Source organism: Chinchilla lanigera, unplaced genomic scaffold (assembly GCF_000276665.1).
Source record: "Chinchilla lanigera isolate Chin_1 unplaced genomic scaffold, ChiLan1.0 scaffold00123, whole genome shotgun sequence".
In the NCBI taxonomy this organism is placed as follows: Eukaryota; Metazoa; Chordata; class Mammalia; order Rodentia; family Chinchillidae; genus Chinchilla; species Chinchilla lanigera.
This window is the reverse complement of record NW_004955524.1, coordinates 1,283,514-1,308,645: the sequence shown is the minus strand read 5'-3', so window position 1 is coordinate 1,308,645 and position 25,132 is coordinate 1,283,514. Positions and strand designations below refer to the sequence as shown.

General features: G+C 66.8%; 1 protein-coding gene across 4 annotated transcripts in view; it reads right to left on the bottom strand.

The window, feature by feature from the left end:
• Eps15l1 (epidermal growth factor receptor pathway substrate 15-like 1) overlaps positions 1-25,132 on the bottom strand; it is a 45,360-nt gene that overhangs the window by 749 nt on the left and 19,479 nt on the right. Inside the window, exons 13-23 of one of the 4 annotated variants that reach the window (XM_013507228.1) lie at positions 23,949-24,021; positions 23,487-23,648; positions 22,750-22,947; positions 22,143-22,298; positions 17,958-18,081; positions 17,530-17,580; positions 16,785-16,921; positions 15,690-15,747; positions 14,754-14,836; positions 11,115-11,247; positions 1,739-1,944 (exon numbers count right to left, since the gene is read on the bottom strand). In XM_013507228.1, coding sequence (XP_013362682.1) covers positions 1,739-1,944; positions 11,115-11,247; positions 14,754-14,836; positions 15,690-15,747; positions 16,785-16,921; positions 17,530-17,580; positions 17,958-18,081; positions 22,143-22,298; positions 22,750-22,947; positions 23,487-23,648; positions 23,949-24,021 — 1,381 coding nt within the window. Of the gene's footprint in view, positions 1-1,738; positions 1,945-11,114; positions 11,248-13,522; positions 14,237-14,753; positions 14,837-15,689; positions 15,748-16,784; positions 16,922-17,529; positions 17,581-17,957; positions 18,082-22,142; positions 22,299-22,749; positions 22,948-23,486; positions 23,649-23,948; positions 24,022-25,132 lie in introns of those variants that run through there. The other 3 variants (XM_013507229.1, XM_013507230.1, XM_013507231.1) reach the window with 3 other exon arrangements.

The window sequence follows — 25,132 nt, the reverse complement described above, 5'->3', positions numbered from 1 at the left end:
GCTCCGCTCACTGCGCCCGTGCCGCACCGCAGTCAGGCTCCGCCGGCCTGCGCACGCAGCTTGCTCGTGCCCACGCTGCGGGTGCGAAGGCCCGGCTTTTTGCTGTTTCTGTGACCCTGAGAATGGACCCCAGCACCCCTGCACTGCGCTGCAGCCCAGCCCTTCTCATTTTGAGAGGGGGAATCTCACTAAGTTGCCAGGCTGGACTGGAAATTGGATCCTTCTGCCTCGGCCTCCTGAGTGCCGGGATGCCAGAGAGGGAAGTGGTCTCTCATGAACAGCTACAAGCACGAATGAGCCAAGGGCGGAAACCTCAGCCCGCACAGTAGAGGGGCCAGAGGGGCACAGCCGGGCGCTGAGGGCAACGCGGCCCGAGCGTGGGGCCGTCAGCCTCTGCACGGGCGGCAGCCCGCGGCACCTCCTCAGACCCCGCCGCCTGACCGCGGGCACAGCGCGCCCTCTCCGCATCACCTGGCGTGGCAGCAGCAGAACCGGCTTGGGTTTCCGAGGTGGCATGATGTTCCAGCCACGGGCACAGCCAGGAGCGCGGCAGAGGCCCGAATCCCGGAGCAGACACAGCACTGCCTGACTGCAGGGCCAGCGAGCCCCAGGGTCCTGCCCGTGCCCGCGGGGAAGGGAGGGGCGCCTAACCTGAGCGGCAGGGCTGCGGCGGCCGCGCAGGGCTGGCTCCCCTGGCACGAGAGCCACCAGCCTGCCTGCCTAGGGCGGAAAACCGGAGCCACGAGAGCCGACGCCCGGTGGTGCGCTGGGTGAGCCCCGGGGGCCACGGGGCCAGGGCTTCTCTCTGCAGCCGCTCAGCACCGCGGGGGTCTGCAGCCCCACGCCGGGCCTGGCCTGTGCTGGCTCGCAGAGCCTGGCGGCTCCCGTCCGCGCTTCTATCCTCCGGAAAACACCTCGAGCCACCGTAGAAACCTCTACGCCTGGACTGCGTGTCTGCTTCTAGGAACGCTGCCCCCGTGTGACCGTCAGGGCGTGAGCCGCCCGCGGCTGTGAACCAGCTGCCAGGGGGCCACAGACAGCGGTGCCCAGGGACGGCACTGCTGCTGAGAGCGCGCGGGTCTTTGGTGCTGGGATGGCGAGCGCCAGGCTGGGCCGCACCCCAGGGCTCTGAGTCTGTTTACAAAGGGCTGGCCTCTGGGCGGACACTGCTCATCCCAGCACTCTTGAGGCTGAGGCAGGAGGATTGCCGCGAGTCCCAGGCCAGCCTGGGCCACAGGACCAGACCCTATCTCACAAAACAAAACCTGAAACCCCACCTGCGAGGGCCTGGGCCAGTTTCTGACAGGGTCAGCGCTCCGCCTTCGCTCCGAGCTCTGGCCGAGGCCTACAGGCCCGGCGCCTCCCAGAGGCCAGAAGCTGGGTGCCCTCGCCCGGCCCCTCTGCCAGCGTCCCCTGTGCTGCCCGCCAGGCGCCTGGGGGTGGCTGCGGCCAGGACGGGCGCACAGAGCTGGGGGCAGCTGACGCCTAACACCGCCCGAGTCACAGAGCTCGGAGCAGGGATTCCAGCAATGAGCTAGCGAGAGCAAGCAGGCCGCATGCCCAGGACACAGTGACAGAGCTCCCGCGGCCTGCTGGAGCCTCGGCGCCCCTACCCAGAGGCGAGCGCCACACGGGACCAGGACTCAGCAGCAGAGCGCGGGCCACTGAGAGGCACCCTCAAGTCACCCTGAGAAGCTGCAAGCGGGGGAGGGTGGCGCCGCGGCGGGGCTCAACTTACAGAGGCGAAGTCGGCAAAGCCCGAGGAAGAGGCCTTAGAAGACTTAGCTGGAGAGGAGGGGACAAAAGGGTCTTTCCCACTAAATGGGTCCCCAAACCCCTTTTTATTTTGGAACGGGTCACCGCTGTCAGCCCCGAGTGGCTGGAACGGGTCGGGGGACTCGGGGCACTCTGCAGAACCGAGCTGGCTCACAGGTGTACTTTTACCTGGAAAGTTTAGGAGAAAGAAGAGAAAAGGAGAAAAAACAAAAAAGAAACACAAGTTACTCACCACGGACAGAGCAGACGCGCAGGGGCTCTGCCCCAGGGGACGGGGACCCGGGGACGGGGACACAGGTGCGGAGCACGGCCGCCCTGCTCTTCACTGGGTTTTCTCTCTGCAGACTGGGCATGGAGCTGGGGCCTCCTGCACGGTGAGCGAGGCCTCACCGCCGAGCCGCAGCCCGGGGCAGGGGCTGGACGTGGTTGTGGGCAGCAAAACGCAAACACACACGCACGCACCCGCACAGAACGGCTAGCGCTCAGAGCTGCGGGGACAGCGCACATGCAGATGGCCGGTGGGGCCACGTGCAGGTGGGTCGGGGGGCTGGACTTCAGTATTTTCTCTCTCTCTCTGTTCTGCAGTGCTGGCCAAGGACCCAGGCCTTGGGCATGCTGCGCAAGTGCCCCTCACGAGCTGCACCTTGGCGGTCTTACTTTGAGACAAGGTTCCCCTCCACTGCCCAGCCAGCCTTGAACTCGAGATCTCCCTGCCCCAGCCTCCTCGCGGCTGGGCACCACACAGCGCCGTCTCACATTTGTGGCAAGCGTCTGCTGACAGCACTCAGTTCCACAACAACCCTAGGAAGGGTCCCGGAGCTCCCAGCACAGAGAAAGAGAAATGTCGAGGGGCTGGGAGCGGCGGCTGCCCAGACCTGGTACCACGCACTGCTGCCGAGGGCTGAGTCCCACGCAATCCCCAGAGATGCACACGATAGCTAAAATTACAGTTTATCTCAATAGAAAGTTCACATGCACTTTCAGGATGACTCAGCGCGGCGGGCAGCAAGCTCGCCCAGCGCCAGCCCAGTGCCACCTCTGGAACCAACAGCCCTGGCACACTCCTGAGGAGCCCACACGTCCCGGGCCCAGGGTCACGTACTGTATCTGCCGCCTTTAGCTCCGGGCCTCACACCCAGGGCCGGTTCCTCGTCTGTGAAGTGGCAGACCCTCGGGGACACTCCGTGTGCTGCTCTGGGGCTGCCCGTCACCCCACAGACACGTCTGTCACAGATCTGTGCTGGTCAAGCCCCGAGAAGCGGGCACAGCCCAGCCGGCTCCCCCCTGCAAGGAAGGAGGCCCCCGAGCCCCGCCCCGCCCCACCGGAGGCCGCTCTGTGCAGAGGGCTCCAGCTCAGGCTCAGGGGTCGAAGGCGCCCAGCCCACCCACTGCTAGCGCGTCTGGCGGTGGCAGGAGCAGAGCTGGAGGTCGGCCTCCCCGGCACACAGCCGACCTGCACCAGCAGAGACGGCCGCGCCCACACCGACGAGGGCCCCGTCAGGCCCCAGTCGCCGCCCGGCCACAGCAGGGTCTGAGCAGCCTGGCCGCACCTTGCCCCAAAGCACCGCCCTGGCGCCTGTGGCTGTACCCCTGCCCGTCACCCCCGTCACCTCCTCTTGCTCCTCCCAATCGCCCTCAGCTTCCACAGTCCTGCCCGGGGCCTCAGAGTCCCCAGCTCCCCGACAGCCCATCCCTGGCCCAGAGACCGCGTCCTCCTAGGCCGGAGGTGCCGGGCCTTGCTCCCTTTCTGCCTGCAGCCGACGCGCCCTGCCCCCAGCACAGACCTCTCTCTGACCCCCATGCCAGACTGCGTTTGCGAGTGAGATGCTCCTGCCTCAGCCTTCTAGGGCTAGGGCCACAGCGCCCAGCTCTCCTGTGGGGTCCTCAGGTTATGGCAGCAGACGGAGAGAAGACTTCTGATGAGAAACTGTGTCAGGACAGGGTCACGGGTGACGAGGACACAGGTGCTCAAGAGGGACAGCCCGGGAGGACACGGCAGTCAGAAAGGCCCCGTGGCTGCACCAGAGCCTGCAGTAGCGGGGAACAGCACGTCCGCTTATGCCGCCTGGCTGGGGCCTTTGGTGCAGGGTGACGGGCCACCGAGTGGCCTCGGGGACCACGAAGCCATGGGCAGGTGTGCACACGGGGCCGGGGGGACGCGGGTGCGTGGCAGGGCCACCCTGCACTGTGAGGCCGTCCGATGGACAGCGAGGCTCACGCATGGGGCCAGTGCCCCGCACAGCCTCAGAGTCTGGGCACCCACGGGGCTCGGGTTTCTTGTTCTTTTCTTTGTGGTACTGGGCATTGAACCCACAGGTGCTCTGCCACGCTGTACCCCGGCCCTCTCAAACTGTTCTGAGACAGGTCTCGCTAAGCTGCCCAGGATGGGCTTGGCCTATGATCCTCCTGCCTCAGCCTCCCGCCCTGCACCGCCACGGTTAGGCACACCTGTGAGGAGTGCCTCTGCGGGGTATGACCCTGCGGGACTGGCAGATGTGCATGCGGGCGGTGACCGGCCAGGCCCCCGCGCCCTGTCCTCTCCCTCCTTGCAGGGCTGTGTGCCGGGAGGCCGCTCCGAGCCGGGGCTGAGGTTTCTGCTGAGCAGGGCGCACCCAGAAGCCCAGCCGGCTCCGCCTGGCGAAACCGTTGTCCCCACTGCGCCTGTGCTCACATGAAACCAGGGCACTGCAACGGCTGCCTCTCATTTTCAGAGGGAACATGGCTCTCTGGGCGCATTCTGGCGCCAGGGCCGCCCCGCTGGGGTGGCCCGCACGGCGCTGGCTGTCGGTGGCACTGCCCTGGACCCGGGCTCCCCAGCCTGCGCGGCAAGTTAATTTTAGCAGCACGCTTCTCGGGCACGCTGGGTCTGCTTCCCGCTTTTACGTAACCACTTCTGCTTGCTCCCCGATCGTCTCTCCGACTTCCCTGAGGGAGGGCTTCTCGCAGGCGACACAGCTGCTGTAACCTGCGCAGGCCGAGACGCAAGCCCACGGTGCTTTCCACAGCGTGGGGACCAGGGGTGGGGGCCCGTGCTGAGCTCTGGGGCAGAGCGGGGATCGGAGAGCACCCCCGAAACCCTCCAGGCGCGGTGGTGGCACACGCTGTGACCCCAGCACTCAGGAGGCCAAGGCAGGAGGGTCCCGTGCGCTACACACTGAGACCCCGTCTCAAAAAAACCAAAACAGCAAAATCTCGTCGGTGTAACACCCAGCCAAGCTGTCCCCGACACCGCCTGGCCCCGGATCCCTAAGCACCTGCAGTGGGGACCGAAGGACCCTGTGGAGCAGAAGGCTGGGTCCAGACGAACGCTGAGCGCCCTGCGGGCCACATGACAGCAGCCCCCACACCGATCCCCCGTGGACGGGAGAGAGGGATGCAGGGTGCAAGAAAAGGCAAAATAGAACTTATTTTCAAACCACAGCAGTTTCAACAGTTACCCGAGCGGTGTACCGAAACCACACACAGCACTGACTCTGGCGAAAACAATGTGAGGGGCTGGTTTACCGCAGCGCAGCTCACCAGGAGCACCGGCCGGCCGGCCCCGCCCTGCGAGCTTCCCGCCAGGCGCGGACGGGAGGAGCGGCCAGCAGGGCTTTCCAGGAAACCGCCCCGAGGGTCCTGGGCTGGCTGGGCCGCCCGGGACAAGGACCGCAGCCTGTATCCCGGCAGAGCGGGCACACTCCGGGGGGGGAGCTCAGGCTAGGGATTCGATGGCGGCACGCAGGGCGGGGGGGCTGGGGACACCGCCGGCTGACACGGGCCTCGGCACGGACAGAGGTTCGCGCACGTGGGGCACAGACTCCGTGTGAGGACGGAGCGCGTCGCCCTTGCGAGCGTGCTGCTCGTGGAGACGCGGACAGGCGGCTGTCTTAGACGAGAGATCCGCGCGTGAACGAACAGCAAAACGAAGGACAACAGGAAGCAGGGAGAGAAGGGCGGGGACGAGGAGGGGACGGAGGGGTGCGACGTGGGGCGTCCGTGCCGGGCACTGCGCAGGTCGCGGGGAGACAGCGGGGCTGCGCTCCAGGCAGGGCCGACACCTGAGCCGCCACGCTACGGCCACGCAACTGCCCCCTGCCCCGGCATGGACACTGTCAGGGATGTCACCATCCAGACCGCAGGGTGCACTCGCGACTCCCCTTCCCAATGACAGCTGCGCCAACAACCGTCCCTACCCGGCACGGCGCACACTCGCAGACTGTCACACGGAACGCGGAGTGGACACCCGCACACGGTCCCCTCCCCACGAGACACCACACATACGTGGTCACGGCCTGGCACAGCTGAGGCGGACAGCCTGGAGCCCTGGCTGGCCCTGAGGAGCGGCCCAGCTGGCCAGAGGGGTGCAAAGAGCGCAGCCCAGGGCCGGGGGACGATGGTGGGCAGCGCGGTGACACGGGGCTGCGGGCACGAGGGAGCAGCAGGCGACCCTGCAGATCAAAGCGGTGCCAGGCAGCACAGCCAGGAGATAAAATCTGAGGTCCCCTCGGTCTCAGCGTTGAGATTTTCCACTAAAAATATTTACCGAATTTGAAGAAAACCCGCTCAGTGCTTTGAAGGGAACAGGATGAGGTTTGGGTCTGAACTGCGGAGCTGAGCAAACGCTTACGATGCTCCTCCACCTGCGGCTCCGTGGCCCCTGGGGTGGCTGTGGTGGATGGGGGTCACGGGCACCCAAGGGCTGCAGGGCCTGGACACGGCACCCCAGGGAGGGAGACGAGCAGGAGGGCAGCGGTGATCACAGTCTGAGTCCACAGAAGGCTATCTGCCTTGATGTGAGACTGACTTTTGGCGGGTGTGGTGGACACACCTGTCGTCCCAGCACTCTGGGAGGCTGAGGCAGGAGGTTCCAAGTCAGAGCCCGGGCTGGGAAATTCAGCAAGAGGTCAGACCCCGTTTCAAACTTTAAATTTTCTTCTAGCACTATCACTAAAAGGCTCCTGGGACAGTGTAGGGAACCTGCAAACGCAGGGCTTTGTCAGCCTGGGGCTGGACAGAGGGTGGTGGGCGGCGCCGGCTGACTTGGAAGTACCCTCTGACAGAGTCTGTCCCGGTGGCAGGTCCCTGGGTGCAGCTGAGACCCCCGAGGGGCTGGGAGACGTCACCTGCGCACACCCTGGTAGACAGCGTGCGGGACCGGCTGTGCTGCTCCCCGAGGCCGGCACGGCCGAGGCGCTGCCTGTGACACAGCCACCCGAGGGGTCGCACGCGGGGGCAGGGGACGGTGCGGCACGGGGACACCGGCGCTCCGGGGGCCTGGGGGAGTCCCTGCCTGGGAGCAGGCCCTGCTTCCCGCAGCCCTGTGCCCGCTGTGCCGCCGGGGCTGCAGATGAGGCCCCGGTGCCCGTGTGGCAGCCGGGGCGGCAGGGCCAGGGGTGGGAGCCTCTACTCGGCCCTCAGCCCGCTGCAGGCGGGCGACGCGAGAGCCGCGCGGCACCCACAGGAGCTGCCCTGTGCGCAGGAGGGTGGGCGTGCGCCCAGGAGGCCGAGGCAGCCGTTTTCGGACTCGTCCACACTGCCCACGCACGGGCCCAAGCAGCCAGCAAGCCGGGCGGCTGGCTGAGCCCAGGATCCGCCTTCCTGCCTGCCCTACCCGGGGACCCCGGCCCAGGGCCCTGGCCAGAGCCCCCCCGGGAAGCGCCTCCCCAAGGGCCCTGCTTCCCGGGCCACCGGGCCTGGGACAGGGACGCGGCGCAGCTCTCAAGCTGCCATGCAAGGCCCTATCTCTCTGTGATCATCGTGGGAACGGAATTCAAGTAGTTAAGTTTAAGGCTGAGGTGCTAACCGCACCGTTGAGATGGAGATGCCATTTTACAAGTGGATCTTCTGCAACCAGCCAGAGGTTTCAGGGCATACGGGGCGGACTCCAGCCCGGGGCCCTGGGGCCGACCTCGGCCTGGGCGGAGGAGCGGCCGTGTCCTCCTGGAGCTCTGGCCTACCCTGTGCCGACCCGCCCTGCCTGCCCGCCCTGGGCTGCCACACGCAAGGTGACCGCGGCGGGAAGCCAAGGCTGTGCCGGGGGGGGGGGGCCCACCGGTGGGCGCGGAGGGGCTTGCGCCCTAGGCAGGCGACGTGTGCTCTCCCGCGGGGCGGGCGCAGGTCACAGGGGATGCGGGCTCCCCTCCCCTCCAAGGGAAGGCTGCTGGATGGCAGCTGTGACAGCCGCACTGTGGGAGCCCTGGGGGCGCACACGGCGGCCTCAGCCCTGGGCCCAGCTGGGCCAGGGGCGCTGCTGACGGCCGTGGAGAGAGGTTAAAGGTTACGGGCTGGTGAGCCGGTGTCACCGGGCTGCAGGAACCGCAGGCCGGGCTGCCGGCAGGAAGTGGCAGGGTGGGGCAGGGCTGCCGATCCCACTATCGCAGCGCAGCCGGGGGCCCAATCACTGACACCCACACAGCCGTTTCCTGAGCTTAAAAAAATCTGTTTCTCTCTGTGCAAATCAACAACTTTTACCTAGAAACTCCTCGGTGAGCTGAGTGATCTCGAGCTCCGGTCCGTTGCACAAAACACACCGTTGTTTACCTGGGGGAGGTGCACGCCCGCCCGTCCGCACCAACGGCCAGGTTTCGGAGCCGCGGGTTGTTTTGCACCTGCCTGGAAGGAGCCGGCCTCCGGCCGCACGCAGGCACCTGCTGCGCACTCAGCACTGCGAGGACCTTTCTAGAAAACGCTCCAGGCTGGGAGCTCGGTCCCGCACACAGCTGGGGTCCTGGGGTCTCTTATGCTTCAGTGAGGGCATGGGCACGGTGCCGGCCGGGACCAGCCCCGAGGTTGGAGGGGCCCCCAAGGACAGCCACAGGCTCCACCTGGCCTTATGTAACCAGGCCGCTCCAGAGGAACAGCGGGGTGGGCCTCAGCACACAGCCCCGAGACAGCTGGGACTCAGACCCACACTCACACGGGTGCCGCCCAGGGACAGGCGTGGAGACCCCGTGGAGGCATCAGGCTCCACCTCCCACATGTGACGCTCTTCAAGGCTTCCCGCAGCCCTGCCATACTGCAACTGCGCAGGGAAGGAGGCTGCCCAGTCGCGGGGTGCCCATGAAAGGTGCCCATGCAGGGGCGGCCGCATGCTGGCCCTGCACGCAGGGCAGCGTGGGGAGGAGGCTGCGGCACAGTGCTCTGCCCGCGGCCGAGGCCAGACCTCGCAGCCGGGTGGGGACACTGAGGCTCGGAGCCCCCGCCTTGCTCGGGCACGGAGTGGGTCAGCAGCGGGCCAAGAAGCCACACAGGGCTCCAACCCCAACATCCAGAACGAGGCCACAGCAAGCAGCCCTGAGGGCGGCCTGGGTGGACAGGGTGAACCAGGCGTCCCAAGCAGGGTGCCTCTGCCCCGCACGGCGCTCTCCGGGGCCAGCCTCCCTCCAAGGAGCCTGTCTGCCCCATGGCCGCCCACACCCCCCTCAGCCCCGCAGCCTCCAGGGCCGCCGGCGCGCAGCCTGGTGCTCGGGCACCTGCGGGACTGTGACCAGCTAAGTCGGCGCTCGCCATCGCCGGCTCACAGTCTTGCACGGCAGGTAAGGGAAAGGCCAAGGAGGGCACACAAGCACAACCTCTCAAGAAAGGACCCTGCAATTGCAGAACCTGGGAGGACCGTGAGTTCAAGACCAGCCTCAGCAGCGGAGAGACCCTGTCTCAACAACAAAAACAAAAGCAAAGAAACAGAAAAGGTGACATGCACTAGGGTTGCTTCAAAGCAGCAACTGAGGTGCCAGACACAGGGCCTCAGCTCCCTAACAAGTGCCGGGGCGCCGTGGGCCCAGGAGTCCTGTCACGCCCATGCTGGGGCACAGCAGCCTGGCCTACAGGCCGAGAGGAAACCGGGCGGGCGCAGGGCCCCGGAGGACCCCTGGAGCCACGCACCGCCCCCCCCGGGGGGCAGCTTGGGGTTGGCAGTGGGGAGCTCGCAGCGGGCCTGCGCCTGTACCTACCGCCCCGCAGTGCGTACAGCCCGGGGCTGTGAGAGAAGCAGAGGACACTCAGCCCGGCCACGGGCAGGACACGGCGTCCCCGCTGCGCACCCGGTGACTACACGCACTCCGGAGAGGCCTGGCCCTGTCTCCAACACCCTCGGGGCGGGGGACAGGCCTGCAGCCAGAGGCCCTGGACAAGCAGCCGCCACCCGACTGGCGCCACCCTGCAGGAGCCTCCGCCTCCCCCCACGCCGCTGTCTGACTCGGCGCAGGTGGCCACGCTGTGCTCCAAGCAGACGCCCCTGTGGGCAAATGGAGATGCAGACGGCGACGTCGGGGACAGGAGGGGTCGGAAGCAGCCCCTGTGCCCAGCCTGGGATGGGGAAGCGGTGAAGGTGGCGTTTGCCACGAGCCCTAGAGTGATGCCGTTCCTCCTTGGCGCCCAAAGCAGTGCTGTCTTGCACGTGTGCACACACGTGAGCACATGTTCTCGCATGGGTGTTAAGAGCAAACAGGACACGCCTCACATCCATGTGAGGCCAGTGAGCATGTGCGTGTGCCTGGGCGTGTGCCACTGCAGTGCAGCACGTGACGGCATGCCGCCTGTGTGCACATGTGACGGGCACTTCACGTGAGCTCCCTGCCAGGGGACACTCTTGAACATGCATGTCCACGCATACATGCACGTCTGCATATGCACGCAGCAGCTGTGCAGAGCACGTGTGTGCGCTGGCTGCATGTGTGAATGTGAGTGTGCTCACCCGCGGAGGTGGGGCGCCGTGCTCCCGGCTCTGCTGTGGCCCTGCGAGCCCGCGCCCCCCACAGGCGCCCTGCTGCCCGTCCCCCGCTCTGCCCGTCCTCCCAGCGCTCACATGGGAAGGCACCCTGGGGCTGTGACGGGGAGGTCACCAAGAGCAGTCCAGGTCTCATGTAGGCTGAGCCGGGGCTGGGTGAGAGCCAGGCCTCGCTGAAATGACCAGAGGGGGTGCCGGGGGACAGCCTGGGGGCAGGGGGAAGGACTGCACAGGAAACCCTGGCTGGGAGTGGACGTGGCAGCCAGGCTGGGGTGCTGGCATCACGGCTGCAGAGGGGACAGCCGTAGGCAGAGCCTGTAGGGCACCCGCTGCTGCCCAAGTGAGCGTGGCGGAGGCCTGGGTGGAGCTTGGTCCCAAGAGTCCCATGTATGGGTCACAGTCCCTGGAATCTATCCTGGGGCACCCATGGGCAGATGGGGACAGAATGCCACCTTCTCCCCACCTGGGTCCTCGGCCTGCTAGGGACAGGCGGCACTGAGGGCCCGCCTCCTGCGCCAGCAGGGCCAGGGTCAGGACACCCGGGGCAGCGCGCAGGACGGCGGCATGGCGCACACAGCTTGCCTGGCCGCTGGGTGGGGTGGGGCTGGCCGCAGGAGGGGCGCATACTGACCGCTGGGGGGCTTGGGCCGCGGAGGCGCGGGCTTCTTCGGCGGCAGAGCAGGCGTGTCCTGTTTGCTCTTGAAGGGGTCCTCTGAGAAAGCGGCCCCGGCCAGGGAGGAAGCGAAGGGGCCAGAAGCGGGGGGCTGCAAGAGAGGACAGCGGAGAGGCACACGTCACCGCCGCGCAGGCCGCCGCGCCGCCCGGCTCTCCAAGCCCACCTCCCTCCCCGGTGCCAGGTGGGCAGCAGAGTGGCCGTGCCCTCACCACAGGAGGCGCCCGGCCCGTGTGGGTCTGCCCCGGCCCCGGGTACAGGCTGCCCCGCCTCGAGCGCAGCTGATGTGTCGCCTCACCCTGCGGCTGTGGGGTCCGCGCACACCCCACGTGCTGCCTCCCACCGCCCGGCCAGGGGCACCGGCCCTCTCCACGTCCCCGGGCTGCCACGCAGGGGCTGGGTCGGCGACACCCTCCCCGCTGTGCTGCTGCCCTCCACCCACGGGCTGTCACGTGCCCGCCTGCAGCTCCCGCCGCCTGCGGCCTGGGCCCTCACTGCTCCGATCCCGCGGCTGCCCAGGCAGGAGAGGCCGGCTCCGACAGGGGAACCGAGGCCCAGGAAGGCCAGGCTGGACCTGCACCCTCCTCCAGGCAGGGCTGCCGAGCCTCAGGCCCAGAGGAGCCGAGCACCAGAGCCGGCAGCAGCCACTCCTTCCACAGCAAGGGTCTCAGCCAGGGCAGGCCGGCCCGCACGGAGCTCCTGGCACGGGAGGCGTGCGGGCTCACCACGACTTGCCCAGTTGTGGAGCCCAGTGGCCACACGCAGCGTGGGACCCCAGCTCCGCCACCGCTGTCCACACCGTGCCTCAGTTTCCACCCATCTTTCTTTGCTGCAGCGCTGGGGCTGGACCCAGGACCTCACACAGGCTCAGCCAGGGCTGGCCACTGAGCCGCCGCCTCGCCCGCCCACCTCTGCAGAGTCCGGCTCGGGGCCAGGCTGGCCCTGGACGCCGCCTCCCAGGCAGCTGAGACTGCGCCGTCTTGAACAAGATGGCAGACGAGGCAGCCCTCTCTCCCGCCCTGACAGCAAGAGGGAGGCGATGGGCCAGGGGCGCGGACGACTCGCAGTCACGCCCTGCCGTGCTCCCGCTTTCCGGCGTGACGGCCGAGGCCCTCCCGCATGACCCGGGGAGTGCCAGGCACAGACGATGCCTGAGTGCAAGCAACTGTGCAGCGCCCGCCGGCGCGTCCTGCCCGTTGTCAGTCCACCTCTCCCTGCCTGGACCTACAAGTCACCGCAGCGGAGCAGCGCCTGCAGGGGCCGCGCGGGGCTCGTCCGGGGTCCCAGCTGCCCCGGCGCGTGGCCGCGGGAGATGCCAGGCACACGGCGCGACCAGATTCTCTCTCATCCCTGCAGGGGTCTGAGGACACCCCGTGCACACCTGCCCAGGGGAGGGGACTAGCGAGGACCAACAAGGTCTCCACACTGGAGGAAGAGGGAGAGGGCAGGGGCGTCAGAGGGGATCACGGCCTCCCAGGCTGACACTGCAGTGGCTTGGCAGAAGGGGCGTGGAGTGGGCACGCACGGCCTGCCTACCCGGAGTCGGGCAAGCCCTGGCCATGCAGTATGGCGGGGAGCCCAGCAGGCCCCTCCTCCCAGGTTGAGCGGCAGGATCTGGGCCACGAAAGGGTGCACCGAGCTGGGACAGCTGGTGACACGTTGGTGCTGACGCTGCCTGGGCCGGGCCAGCTGGGTCCTCTGGGGCCAGGCAGAGGGAGCACGAGCCCCAGCGCCTTCCCTCTGAGGCGACCGGCTCGTGTCATCACCTGGCTCCAGGACGCCCACGGCACTTCCCACACCGGGTGGGAGACGCAGGCTTCCCAGCCTCTAGTGGGGTCCGCCTTCCCTCACCCGCGCTGAAGAGTGGCCAGGGCGAGGTGCGGGCGGAAAGGACAGAGAAGGGCTGCTGACACCCCGGCGGGCGGGCTCTGAGCGGCCAGGCGGGCTGCGGCTCGCGTGCAGGGTGCCTAGCGCCCCAGCACCGCAGCGCCAAGGGCCGAGCGGGCAGTGACAGCAGGCGGACGGCGCTGAGTGTGCATGGATGGCTTCCCTGGGCGTGGGTGGGGAAGAGTGAACGTGTGAGCTGGAGTCTTATTTTCGTTCTCGTAGCTCTGAAAACATGTTGGGGACGTGTTTTTAAAGCAAGCTGTGCGGTTGAGGTCAGCGCTATCTCACAACATCTCGGGCGGGCGGGGCGCGGGGGGGCGGGGCGGGAAGCAGCGGGCGCTGGGTGGGGCCACAGCGAGCAGGGCAGCGGGGCCAGGGGAAGCCAGGGGTGCGCCCGGGCACCACGCCCGCTCAGGTGGGGACGTGGGGTGAGCCTGAGGCAGAAGAAAGCCCAGAAAGCAAACAGCCGCCGAGCGCACTTTCATTTCCTCCACGTTTATTTATACCCCGCTGTTGTTCTTGAAAATCAGTGCGTGGCCCAGGGGCACGGGGTCCCGGCCGAGCGAGCACACGCCCCGTCGCCCTGGCCGTGCCTGGAGCAGGGAGCAGGTGGGCGGCTCCCGTCAACCGGCCTGCCCGGGGACAGCTGGACAGCTCGGCCAGCTGGGCGGGAGGCCTCAGTGGGGATGCTCCCAAGCCGGACAGGCTGCCAGTCCTGGTCCTGCTGACCTGCCCTGCAGGCCTAGCCCGGACATGTCCAGAACTGGGTCCCCCTGAGCCCCGTTCCCACGTGGCCCCACTGCCTCTCAGGCGCTGGGAGGGCCCTGGAGGGCAACATAGGCAGGGGGCCCTCTTCAGACCGTGGTGCCGTGTGGGCAGAGTGGGGACACCTCCGCTGGCACTCTGGGGCAGGGCCTGAGGACTCACAGGCTTCTCCAGAAGCCCAGTGCCAACCATAGCAGAGCCCGGGCGGAGCAGGGTGGGAAGGCAGGGCCGGGGACCATGCCAAGGCTGCCCCTGTGCCGGGCCACAGGGAGGGCCCACCGCCTCGTGGAGAGCACAAGCCGTGTGCGCACCGGACAGACGTCGCCTGCGAGCCCCACGCGGCCTCCACGCCACCCCTGCTGCCGGACGCTGGGGAGGGCGGCGAGTGTGTCCGAACCTCACGGGAGGGGCCTGCACACCTGGGCTCCCTGCGGATGTGGGGACGTGCGTCCCCCACAGGGTGGGCCGGCTGCCAGGCCATCTCCTGCCCCAGTCGCTCACACCCACCGGCCTGGGCACCTTTCCCACTGCAACACGGGCCTGCTGTGGCCCCTGCCCTCCCTGAGGGGCTGGGCCGCCCACAGCCCCAAGGAAGAACACGGGCTCCCAGGACCGGATCTCCCTGCCCGGGGGCTGCTGCAGAGGGGGCATGGTGGGGCGCCTCTCAGACAGCCCAGGGACAAGGGCAAGCGACACAGCATGGCACCCCGCCCACAACTTCGCTCAGCGAGGCCCCCAGGTGCTCCAGGCGGAGCCAGCCTGGGATGAAGGACCAGTGGGGCGGGCGTCCAGTCCATGCTGCCTGACACACCGCCTGTGTCCCCGAGCGCTCTCCCGGGACGCTCCCAGGACCCCCCGGAGCTGAGGCCTTAGGTGCGGGTGGGTGCAGGGCCCTGGCTCTCCCAGCCCCCCGGAACGAGCCTGAGCCCGGCTCCAGAGTGGTACCTTGGACATCTGGCTGAAGTCAGCAAAGCCCTCGGCACCGCTGAAGGCCCAGCTCCCGAAGGGGTCCAGGGTCCCGAAGGGGTCTGCAAGGTACAGTCAGTCTCAGGCCCGGGGCGAGCGTGGCGCCAGGCCTCCTGCCCTCCGGCGGTGCCTCCTTCGTGCTGGCCGCTCTGGGAAGGCGCCCAGCACAGCCTCCGGTCCTGCGGGGCTGGTGGAGAGCGCAGGAGGGGAAGAGGAGCCACCTGGTGGCCAGCAGACAGTAGACAGGGTCTGGCTGGGTCGCCCAGGCTGGCCTCATACCTGAGCTCAAGTGATCCTCCTGCCTCAGCCTCCCAAGTAGCTGGGAGTCAGGGCTCAGGAAGAGGCGGTGCTGTGCTTTCTCTGTGATCTGCCCGCACCAGCTGCCTGGCTGTGTGGACACAGAGCTTTCCCAAGCGAAGGGCACAAGCTGCCGGGCAGAGAACAGGGGCCCCAACGCGCCCTGACTCGTGGGAGCTGAGCATCACCTAACTTGGAATCCAAGCACAAGCCAGGGCCTGGGGTCAACTGCACACTCCTCACTGAAGGTCCGTGAGGAGGACTGGGCAAGCAGTAACTAACAACGCCGGGCACAGGGGCCACACCCGTCACTCCAGCACTCGGGAGGCCGAGGCAGCAGAATACATGTTTGAGCCCAGCCTGGGCAACTCAGTGAGACCTTGTCTCAAAGTAGACAATACACGGAGCGAGCACTGCAGCGTGCCGTGAAGGCCCTGGCTTCCTGCCGCTGGGCAGCAAACAGCAGCAGTGCTGTCCCAGAATCCTGCCCACTGTCTTTCAGGAAACTGGCTCTGGCCTCGGGCCTGGGAGGCCCAGGAGCCCTGGGGGCGGCAGAGCCCCGTCCACCCCGTGGGGAGCACCTATGCCCCGGAGGAGCGCGGGAAGGGCGCAGCTCACCTGATCCTTTAGAGGAGGCGCTGGAGGAGAAGGGGTCGCTGGACTCGAAGGGGTCGAGCTAGGGGAGAGGGGTGCATGGTTGGCCGGGCCCTGGGAGGGCAGGTTTGTCCTCTATGGTAGGCGCGGCCACCAGGCAGACCCTCTGCAGTGACCCCCAGGCTGGACAGCCACCGTGGACCCCAGCCAGGTCGGAGCAGGGACAGCATGGCTGGCCTCGGAAGGAGGGCAGGTGAGGCTCTCTGTGGGAGTTGCTCGCCCAGAGGCGCGGCCCAGGAGGCCTGGGTCCAGGACTCGAGCTTGTGACCCTGGTGCTGCAGGTGAGCCATCCAGGGCTGGGGCCCAAACCCAGCCAGCGGCGGGCAAGCCCTGCTCCCAGGGCCGGGGCACCCTGCACAGCCGGGCCACCCTGCAGGGCCGGGGGCCAGGTGTGGATGCAGTGCTGGCAGGGAGGGAGGCAAGGCTGTGAGAGACACAGCAGCTGCTCCTAGTGCCTCGTCGGCTAAGCAGAGGCAGGGAGACCTCTTCATAAAGCAGACCAACACCTCTGAGACGGCCTAACCCCAGACGTCCCCTCCGGTGCGACCATTCAAGGAGAATGCCAAGTGGCCAGCGCACACTGGTCTGCGTGACTGCACGGTGTGTGCTGAGCGAGGGTCTTGCTGTGTGGCCCACACAGCTCTAGAACTCCTGGGCTCAAGTGACCCTCCTGCCTCAGCGTCCTGCGTGGCTAGAGCTGTACGTGTATGCCACTGTCCCCCGCTGTGCGGTGCTCCGTCTGTCTTCTCAGAGGTGAAACGGCAGTGGAGACAGCTCACAGAGAGGAGCTGGGGGACACAGAGGGGCAGATGGGCCCTGCTCCAGCTAACCATGGGTCACTGGGCACTGGCCCTCTGCAGTGGGTGGGCCAGGTGGCTGTCTGGCCATTCAGGAGTGAGCCTGGGCACTGGACATCATGTCTGGAGAGCCCTGGCCAGCATCACAAAGTCACCACAGCACCCTCACCCCACAAGGTGGAAAGGCGGAGCTGGGACTTGCCACACATGGAGGCTGCAGTGGGCAGGACTGCCATCACACCCAGTATCCCTGGCCACTCACCTTTGAAGGGAGGGACGAGGTCTTCGTGAAGGGGTCTGAGGTAAACGGGTCGCTCTTTGGCGGCTTCTTGAAGAAGTCCTCAGGGGCAGAGCCGCGGAATGGGTCGCTTTCTTTGAAGGGGTCTCCTCCAAAGGGATCTGGAAGGCAATCGGGACCCTGAAGGGAAGTGCCCGTGAACGACGTGCCCCAAGACCAAGGAGAGGTGTGGGGGCCAGTGCGGGGCGAGAGCCGCCTGTGCACCTGTGTGGCCCCTGCAGTGACGGGGCCGGGGCCCAGCGCCAGGGCCCCTGAGACAGCGCCTTCCCTGCAGACGAGTCCCCGAGACTCGGGACTGCAGCGCGTGCCCCGCCGTGCGGCCTGCGGCTGGCGGGAAGCGCCTGTGTCTGCTTGTGGCGGGGACCGAGGCCCGCTCTCACGGCCCACTGAGGCTGACGCAGGACTCGGGCACACGGGCAGGCGGGGTGGAGGGCGGGGAGCTGGCGCGCAACCGCAAGTCTCACTGGAGCCGAAGACCTCTTAACAGGGCTGAAGGCCTGACTGATCTGGGGACTGTGGTCCCTGGGGGGCGGGCCACAGGACACTGCACAGAGATGTCCCACATTAAAACAAAGAGACAAAACCATGCCAGGCAGGCAGTGTGGGCCACGGCGCAGCCCGCAACGCTGTCCCCGGGGCTGGGCCTGAAGGGGCCCCAAGCTGGCCTCCTCCTGCACGGCCGGGCCTAGAGACACGGAGTGGGCCTTACCTGCAGCCGCCGCCTGCTGCTCGGCGAAGGGGTCGCTCTGGAACGGGTCACCTGGTGGCACAGGACCAGCTGCTGGGGAGCAGGAGCCAGGACGCCCCGCTCTTCCCAGCCCATCCGCTCTAAGCGGTCCTGGCCGCTCAGGGACCCGGCTGCACGCTGAGGGGGGCAGGGAAGGCACGGCGGGCCCCACCAGGGACAGCTGCTCTCTCCCCCCAGGGCCGTCTGTCCTGGCACTCTGGGGCCCCCAGGTCAAGGCGAGGCCTAACACCTCCCTGCTCCTCCTCGGCCCGCCCCTCTCCTGAAGCTGCTCTGGCTCTGAACACTGTGGGGGACCCGGGCGGAGACAACAGGGCCAAGCGGGCAGGTGGTCGGGAGGGCCCTTCCTGCATACCCGTGTGCGTCTGCGCCGAGAGCGGGCTGGTGGCTACCTTTGAAGGGGTCGGCGCCTTTGAAGGGGTCGGCCTTGAAAGGGTCCTCCGCCTGGAAGGGGTCCGAGTGCAGGTCCTGGGCGTCGTTGCTAAACAACAAGGCTTTACTTTTGAAAGGGTCGTCCTAGAAGGCCACGGAGAGACAGGACAAGCACTGTTACTTCTCACCTAGAGCAAAGGAGACGTCTACGCCTAAGGAGGGGCTCGCTCAAAGCATCGGACACTGAAAGGATCTGAAAAGAAAAGCCACTGAGGCATGGCCTCTGGCCCCTGAGCAGCCCCACACCTGCGCCGTGGCCGTGCCCAGCGTGGCGATGTGGATGGGACGGGGCAATGGCATGGCGCAGGCCTCGGCCTTTGCGCGCTTCCTGCAGCTCCGCCATGGCTCTAAGGTGAGGTCCCACGGAGGGAGATGACGGCAGCGTGTGAGCTCAGCAAGTGACAAGAGAACGCCACCCAGCCTTCATGCGGGCCGCCCTGCACCGCCACAGCCCGGCGGACCTGGCGACAGCTGCCGGCAGCACCAGGGACCCCACTCACTGGCAAGGCAGCAGCGACAGGCATGCGCGGGAGGGCACCGAGGGGACGCAGGCCCGGCCTGCACCAGGGGCAGGTCGCGGAGGGGACGGTGGCCCTGGCTGCTCAGCAGGGGGCTGGCCGTCGCCACAGAACTACAAGTGTAGAAGTGAGGAAGGCCGCACTCCCTGTCCCGTCTGTTTCAGCCAATTGTTAAAGCTTTTTCAGTTCTTTTAGAGCTGGGCCCAGGAGCACCTGCCGATAGCGCCTGCACTCACGAGGCTGGGCGGGGCTGGACTGTGTGAGCTCTGGAGCTCAGGACCAGCCTTGGACACAGGAGTCGGGGGGCAGAGAGTGGCGCCTAGGTGGGTAACGTTAAGTCACTGAGTCAAAAGTGACAACGATGAAACTGTCACAAAGGCGTCCCCAACAACCACGGCACCTGCCTCATTTCAGAGGTGTAACTTCCTCCGTTTCTGTGTCAGCAAATGTGTACCTAGGTGGGCACGTGAAACAGTTCCTAGAGCTCAGCGTGATGGTACAAGCCATGATCCCAGCACTCTAGGAGGCTGAGGCAGGCCGGGCACAAGGTCAAGCCCAGACATTTGTCTCCAAATTGAAAAAATAAGTGAAGTATGTGCCTGTAATCCCAGCACTCAGGTGCCTGAGGCAGGAAGATCACCGTGAGTTCCATGGCTACCTGGGCTATAAAGTGAGTTCGAAGCCAGCCTGGGCTACGTAGCTAGACACTGCCTCACAACAAAAAAAAGTCTGGAGGTGTAGCTCAGTGCAAAGGCCCTGGCGTTCAACCCCCAGTGCCAAAAGAAGTTACACATACATGAAAACACACTTCCTCTGCCAAGCAGCAGGCTGCCCTGTGAGGAAGCAGGGCTCCTGCAGTTACAGCTACTAGAGCGTGCATGGCACTTTGCATTTTTAAAAAAGACACTTATTTCTAGAAGCAAGCAGGCATATTCAAACCAGAAGGAAAAACAGTGACTTCTGAAGAGCATATTTTCACAGTGGGACGTGGGGCTGGGGGGCAGCCTGGAGGCAGGCGCTGCTCCGCTGATCACCACGGCAGGGCTGGCCAGGCACCAGTACTCTGACTCCGAGAACACGCCTAGAGGGCAGGGCCGCTGCGACCGGCGCAGGCGGGGGCTGCGGGTGGAGGCTCGCCCAAGGCTGTGCGCGGCCTGGGGCACCGGAGGCGGGGCTGCCTTTCTCTCCACCTGCCCAGAAAGCACTCCTCACCCGGAAGGAAACCGGGCCGCACCCAGGACGCTAAGCAGAGGGCCTTGAGCGCGTGCGCGCTTGCCACCTGGATGTGGGCGTCAGAAGCTGAAGGCCACGGCCTGCTGTCCCGTCCACCGAGTGCAGTGGGGTGCCGGGCACAGAGAAGTGGCGGGTGGTCCTCCGGCTTGGGACAGCCTCTGATAGAACCAGAGATGGGATGGGCATGCCCCGAGGATGGACAGACAGGCCGGCCCGGTTTCAGAGTGGGCCGCTGCACACGCCTGTCCACAGCCAGCGTCCCCACTGCAGAGGGGAGACCAGCGCCGAGATGCGCCAAGGCAGGGGTGGCGAGGCTCGAGCTGTAGCCACAGTGGGAGCCGGGCCTGTGTGGCCCAAGAAAACCCGCCCGGTGGCCGAGGGCCTCCCTAGCCCTGGCTTCCCCCAGCCCCGCGGGAGAGGAAGAGACACCCGCGGGCTTCCGTTAGGAAGCGTGCTTTTCATTCCATGTCACAGTCTCAGCTGAAAACTTGCTTTTCCGGTGAGGTCAAGGCTGTAACGATGTCACCCAGGGCCACCGCTGGGAAGTGACTGCGCCAGCCGGCACGGAGCGTGTGGACGGAACAGTCCCCGCGCCGAGAGGGGTGCCCCATGATGAGCCTGCCGCAGGAGTGGCGGCGTGCGCAGGCACATGCTAAGATGGTCCTGCCCTGCCAGGGCGATGAGCATACCAGGATGAGCACCGCGTCCCGAGGGACAAGCCAGGGCCAGCCGGGGTTGCCCTCCCACGGGACAGTGGCTGGGGCAGCAGCTCCTGTGGCACAGAGCCGGCGCAGGGAGCTGGGGGAGGGAATGGAGCCCTGCAGCAGGCCCTGGGAGGCCAGGCTGCTGCCTGAGGTCCACTCCCCTGCACTCTGGGGAGCCATGCAAGGGCTGACGGCACACGCAACCTGACCTGTCATGATGAGCTCCCAGGGGGCGCAGTCTCATTAGACGGTGCCCTGGGCAGGGAGCAAGAAGCCAGCTGGGTGGGAGCGAGAGGCAAACCGGGCTGTGGGTGGGCGGCTCCGTGGCAGCGCTGACGCTGCCATGCAGCCCCAGCACCACCAGAGACGGGCAGAGGAAGAGACCCCAAGAGCCCTGCACCCTTGGACCAGGTCACCCTGCACAGCTGGGCGCTGCTCACTGGCTCGGCCCTCCGAGAGAACCACAGAGCCCTGCTCCGGAGCACGCAGATGCAGATGCAGGCGCTGCGGTGACCAGACACCCTGGCCCACGTGTTTATTAAGAAATGGAAACAAACCCCAAGAGGTGCTTCAAAAGTGTATTTGTACAACGAGATAAATACGGCTTTCCCTCCCGACACCGCTACGCGCTGCTGTGTGACGTGCCTGCCGGCGTCCAGGCCCAGGGCTCAGCGGCTACGGCGTAAACTTCACCCGTTCAAAGATGAACGAGAAGATCAGGAAAGGTCAAGAACTTGAAGAAGGGGGTGGGGGTGTCCCTAGCCACCTGCAAACTGTCACTTCACTGCCAACCTCTACGTGAGAACACAGGACACGCAGCTGCAGCCAGTGCCGCAGAAACACACCCCAAGAACAGGAGCAAGCACTGGCGGAGCAGGAGGAAGGCCCGATGCCCAAGCTCAGACGGCCAAGCTGGCGACGGAGACCAGGGAGGAACCCACTGTCTCCGAGTCCACACACGCGTAAAGAGGGCTGGCGGACAGCAGAGAGAGACGGACGCCAGGGCACCCGAGGGGGCGGGCGTGGACGGACACGCAGCCGAGGGGCGAGCAAGCATCAGAAAGGAAGAGCGGCCGTGCTCCGAGCCAGGCCTGAAAGGATCTGCAGAGGCAGACAGGCCCAGAGCGGGGCTCGGGCACAGCCCAGGACGACTGGCAGCAAGGACCAGGGGTGCCCAGGGCCAGCCCATGACAGACAAGGGCTGCCAGGCTGCCGTGGCAGACTCTGCCGTGACATCCAGAGGGGCTGGTGGGTGCTGAGGGCAGCAACCTGGGCTAAAGCGCTGAGGGTGGAGGTGCAGTCACACCTGAGGAGCCGAGATGCCCCAGGGACGCTGCGCGCCTGTCTGCCATGGCAGTGCCCCGCGGACTCGGAGGTGCACACGCGCACGCGCACACCAGCCCCTGCACGCGAGCTCACCCGCCCCGAGCCTGCAAGGGAAGCCCCCGTCCAAGGCGAGTCTCGGCACTGCAGCCTCTGGCCAGGTTGGCCAGGGCAAGCGGCTCAGTGGGCAGCACCGGCCCGAACTCCACCCCAGCAGCATGAAACTGGAAACGCAGCCCAGGGTTACAGAGGCCCGGGTCTTGAGGCTCTGCTCGGGACACGGGGTAAGCGGCCTCCGCACAGAGCCGGTGGGCATGGGGCGGACGGGGTCACTTCACTGCCAACCGTGCGCTCACTCGACCTTTACCATGGCTCCGAAGCCACCCCGCTCGGCCAGGGCGACGCCTTCGCTGAGGGCAGTCAGCTCGGCCAGGCCCGCGCCGTCCAGCGCCTGCTCGTACTGCTCGAGGCTCCGCTGCGCGTCCAGCCGGCTCTCGTGCAGCTGGGACAGCTTGCTCCGCGCCTGCGTGACACACGGGCGTTACGGCATGCGGCTGCACAGGGACCCCAGCGAGCCGGGTACCTGGGGGGCTCAGGTGGGTAGCACATCCACGTCACCAGGTAGACAGGGGACCCCCCAGGCCCCAAGAGGGACCCACATTCACACCAAGGCTCTTGAGTCCTCAAGGACTCAAGACCACACAGGCCCCAAACTCGCCGTGAGCCAGCAGCGTGCCCTCCCACACAGCTGCCGCTGAGTCCTGTGTCCCTCCGCCACGTGCAGCTGTCGTGGCCCTGGCCGGCAGCTACAGTAGCAAGTGCTGCCTGGGTCCTTGTCCCAGGGCTGGCAGGTGAAAGACTGGGGGGGGCCACCCCAGGGACAGCAGTGACAGCACCCGCCCGCTGATCCGGCAGGGCCCAGGCCTGCTCAGTGGGAGGACGCAGGGCACCGTGTGACGGCCGAGGCGTGGTACCTGGCTGATCTCGTCCTGCGTGGACTTGAGCGACTTGATGATGGTCTCCAGCTGCGCGCGCCCGGCTTGGATGCTCTGCTCCAGCTGCGTCTCCTCTTGCTGCAGCCGGCTCAGCTCCGACTTGGCGCGGTTCAGGTCGTCCTCCTGCGACTTCAGGTCGGACTCCTGCGACTGGATCTGGGTCTTCAGCGAGGAGATCTGCAATGGGTCGCGGAGGGAGGGAGCGATGCACACACCAGCACACGGGTCGGACGCCATGCTCTCCCGGGAGCGGTGCGGAGCTCCTGCCCGGAGTGCTGCACGGCTGCTGCCCAGCTCGGGAGGCTGGGACGGGACAAGGGTGAACAGCAAGCGTGCGCCAGGCCTGGGCGACTCGGGGAGGCCGTGTCTCAGGATGCAGAGGGCCGTGGGTGACTCTGCATGCCTAAGGCCCCGGGTCACATGCCAATACCACACACAGGGCACAGGGGACACGCGCAGGCACCGACGCGCCCGTTCACACCCGCACAGGCGGGGATGGCGGGGGCTCCTCCGCTCTCAGGACAGCCCAGCCGGGGCCGCCCACACACCCACAGCCTGGCGGATTGCAGCCCTGCTACACCTTGACCAGGACACGAGGGTGAAGCTGGGCAGGGCTACTCGAGGAGCGCAGCCTGTGCAGGGCCCCGAGGTCGCCTCAGAGCCATCGAGGGGGACACCACGCTCCCTCGGGCTGCGGCCGGGCCGCCGCAGCTCACCATCTGCGTCTCATCTTGGCACTTCTGCCGGACGTCGCTCAGCATGTCCCGCAGCTTGGCCTTCTGCTGGTCCATCTCGTCCAGCCGGTCCTGAGCATCCTGCTTCTGGGCCTCGAGCTCTTGCAGACTGCTCGTCTCCCGGTCCAAGTCATTCTGCAATTCCTGGGGACAGGGTGCAGGGAGGACTTGAGATTGGCATGACCAGGATGTCCAAGGGAGCCCGGTTTGAAAATGCACAAGCCGGGCGTGCAGGCACATGCCTAGCACCCAGCACTGTGGAAGGCGGAGGCAGGACGGTGAGACCCCCCCGTCTCAAACTGAAAGGTGAAGCGCTGGGGTGCAGCTGGCACACTGCAGGCCCCATGCTGCGGCCTGGAGCCGAGGGCTGCTGCACCCACCTGGCACAGATGCTGCCCTGCCGCACGCACACCGCAGCCCTCGGGTGAGGGGAGCCATGCTCACCTGCACCTCGCTGGTCTTCTGTCGGATGGCCTCCTCCTTCTCTCTGATGTCCTGCTCCAGGGAGTACTTCTCTCTGGATTGTGGGAGCAATTCGTAACAGAGTGAGTCAGCCACTGCCACAGCACGCAACTGTCCCCGGCCTTTCTGCCCATGTGGGACACCGTGCTGCCCACGCAGGCCCCCTGTGGCAGCGGGCAGAGGTCTCAGGACCACACTTGTGACCTATTGCCCTAGGTGGCTGCACTGTTTGTACATGAGCTGTGTGTCCCACGTGTGGTAAAACGGAGGCCTCGGGAAGTGGCTAGACCGGGGACTGGGTCACGGGCACAGCCTTGGAAACGACCGGTGCAGGCCTCGCTGGCCTCATCTGGTGACCACGAGACTGGTCACCATGAAGGCAGGCCCGAGCCTGCCCTCCCTTCCATATGCCGGACGGCAGTCACCCAACACCACAATGCCACCCGCCCTTACGACTTCCCAGAGGCCAAGCAGCACCCCCGACCGTGAGCTAAGGAAGCCTTTTCCCTGAAGTGCGTCACGGGTACAGACGGCAACCCTCCCGCCGGGGCAGGCGGCGGGCCTTCTCCACCTGGTGATCAGGCAGGGCACAGCTGTGCCTCCATGACCCGGGGGTGGGGCCACACACGGAACAGCCGTCACCTGGCAAGGACAGGAGCCAGGCCAGGCCTCAGCCGGCCCTGGGCACTCACAGCAGGGTCCACCCCCCGCTACTGGGTGACAAGCTGGCACACATGCCCCGTGCTCCCGTCCTGATGGTGTAGTGTGCACAGCAGCGAGCCCCCGAGTCCCAGACCCTCACTGGCTGACCACGAGCACTAACGACCTACTCCCAGGCGGGAAGAGAGACCGATGACCCTGTGAAGCAACAGACGGCAGCCACCGAGGGCCTGCCCTGCATGGGTGGTCGGGAGGGTTCTTAGGCAGACGAAGGGGACAACACGCAGTGCGGGGTAGGGGAGCCTGGGCAGGGCCAAGGTGCAGTCTGCGGTGGTGTGGGTGGCGGGGCAGGTGCTGGTGGTCCTGTCTGTCCCTCTCCCAGTCCCGCTCCACACCAGGGTGCCTCCCCGCGCCGTGGGGCGGACGTGAGGGTCCAACCTGAGCCACGGCCCACATGTAGCTCGGGAGCCCATGACGGGCGCACTCTCACCCCCCAAGGGCCGGGC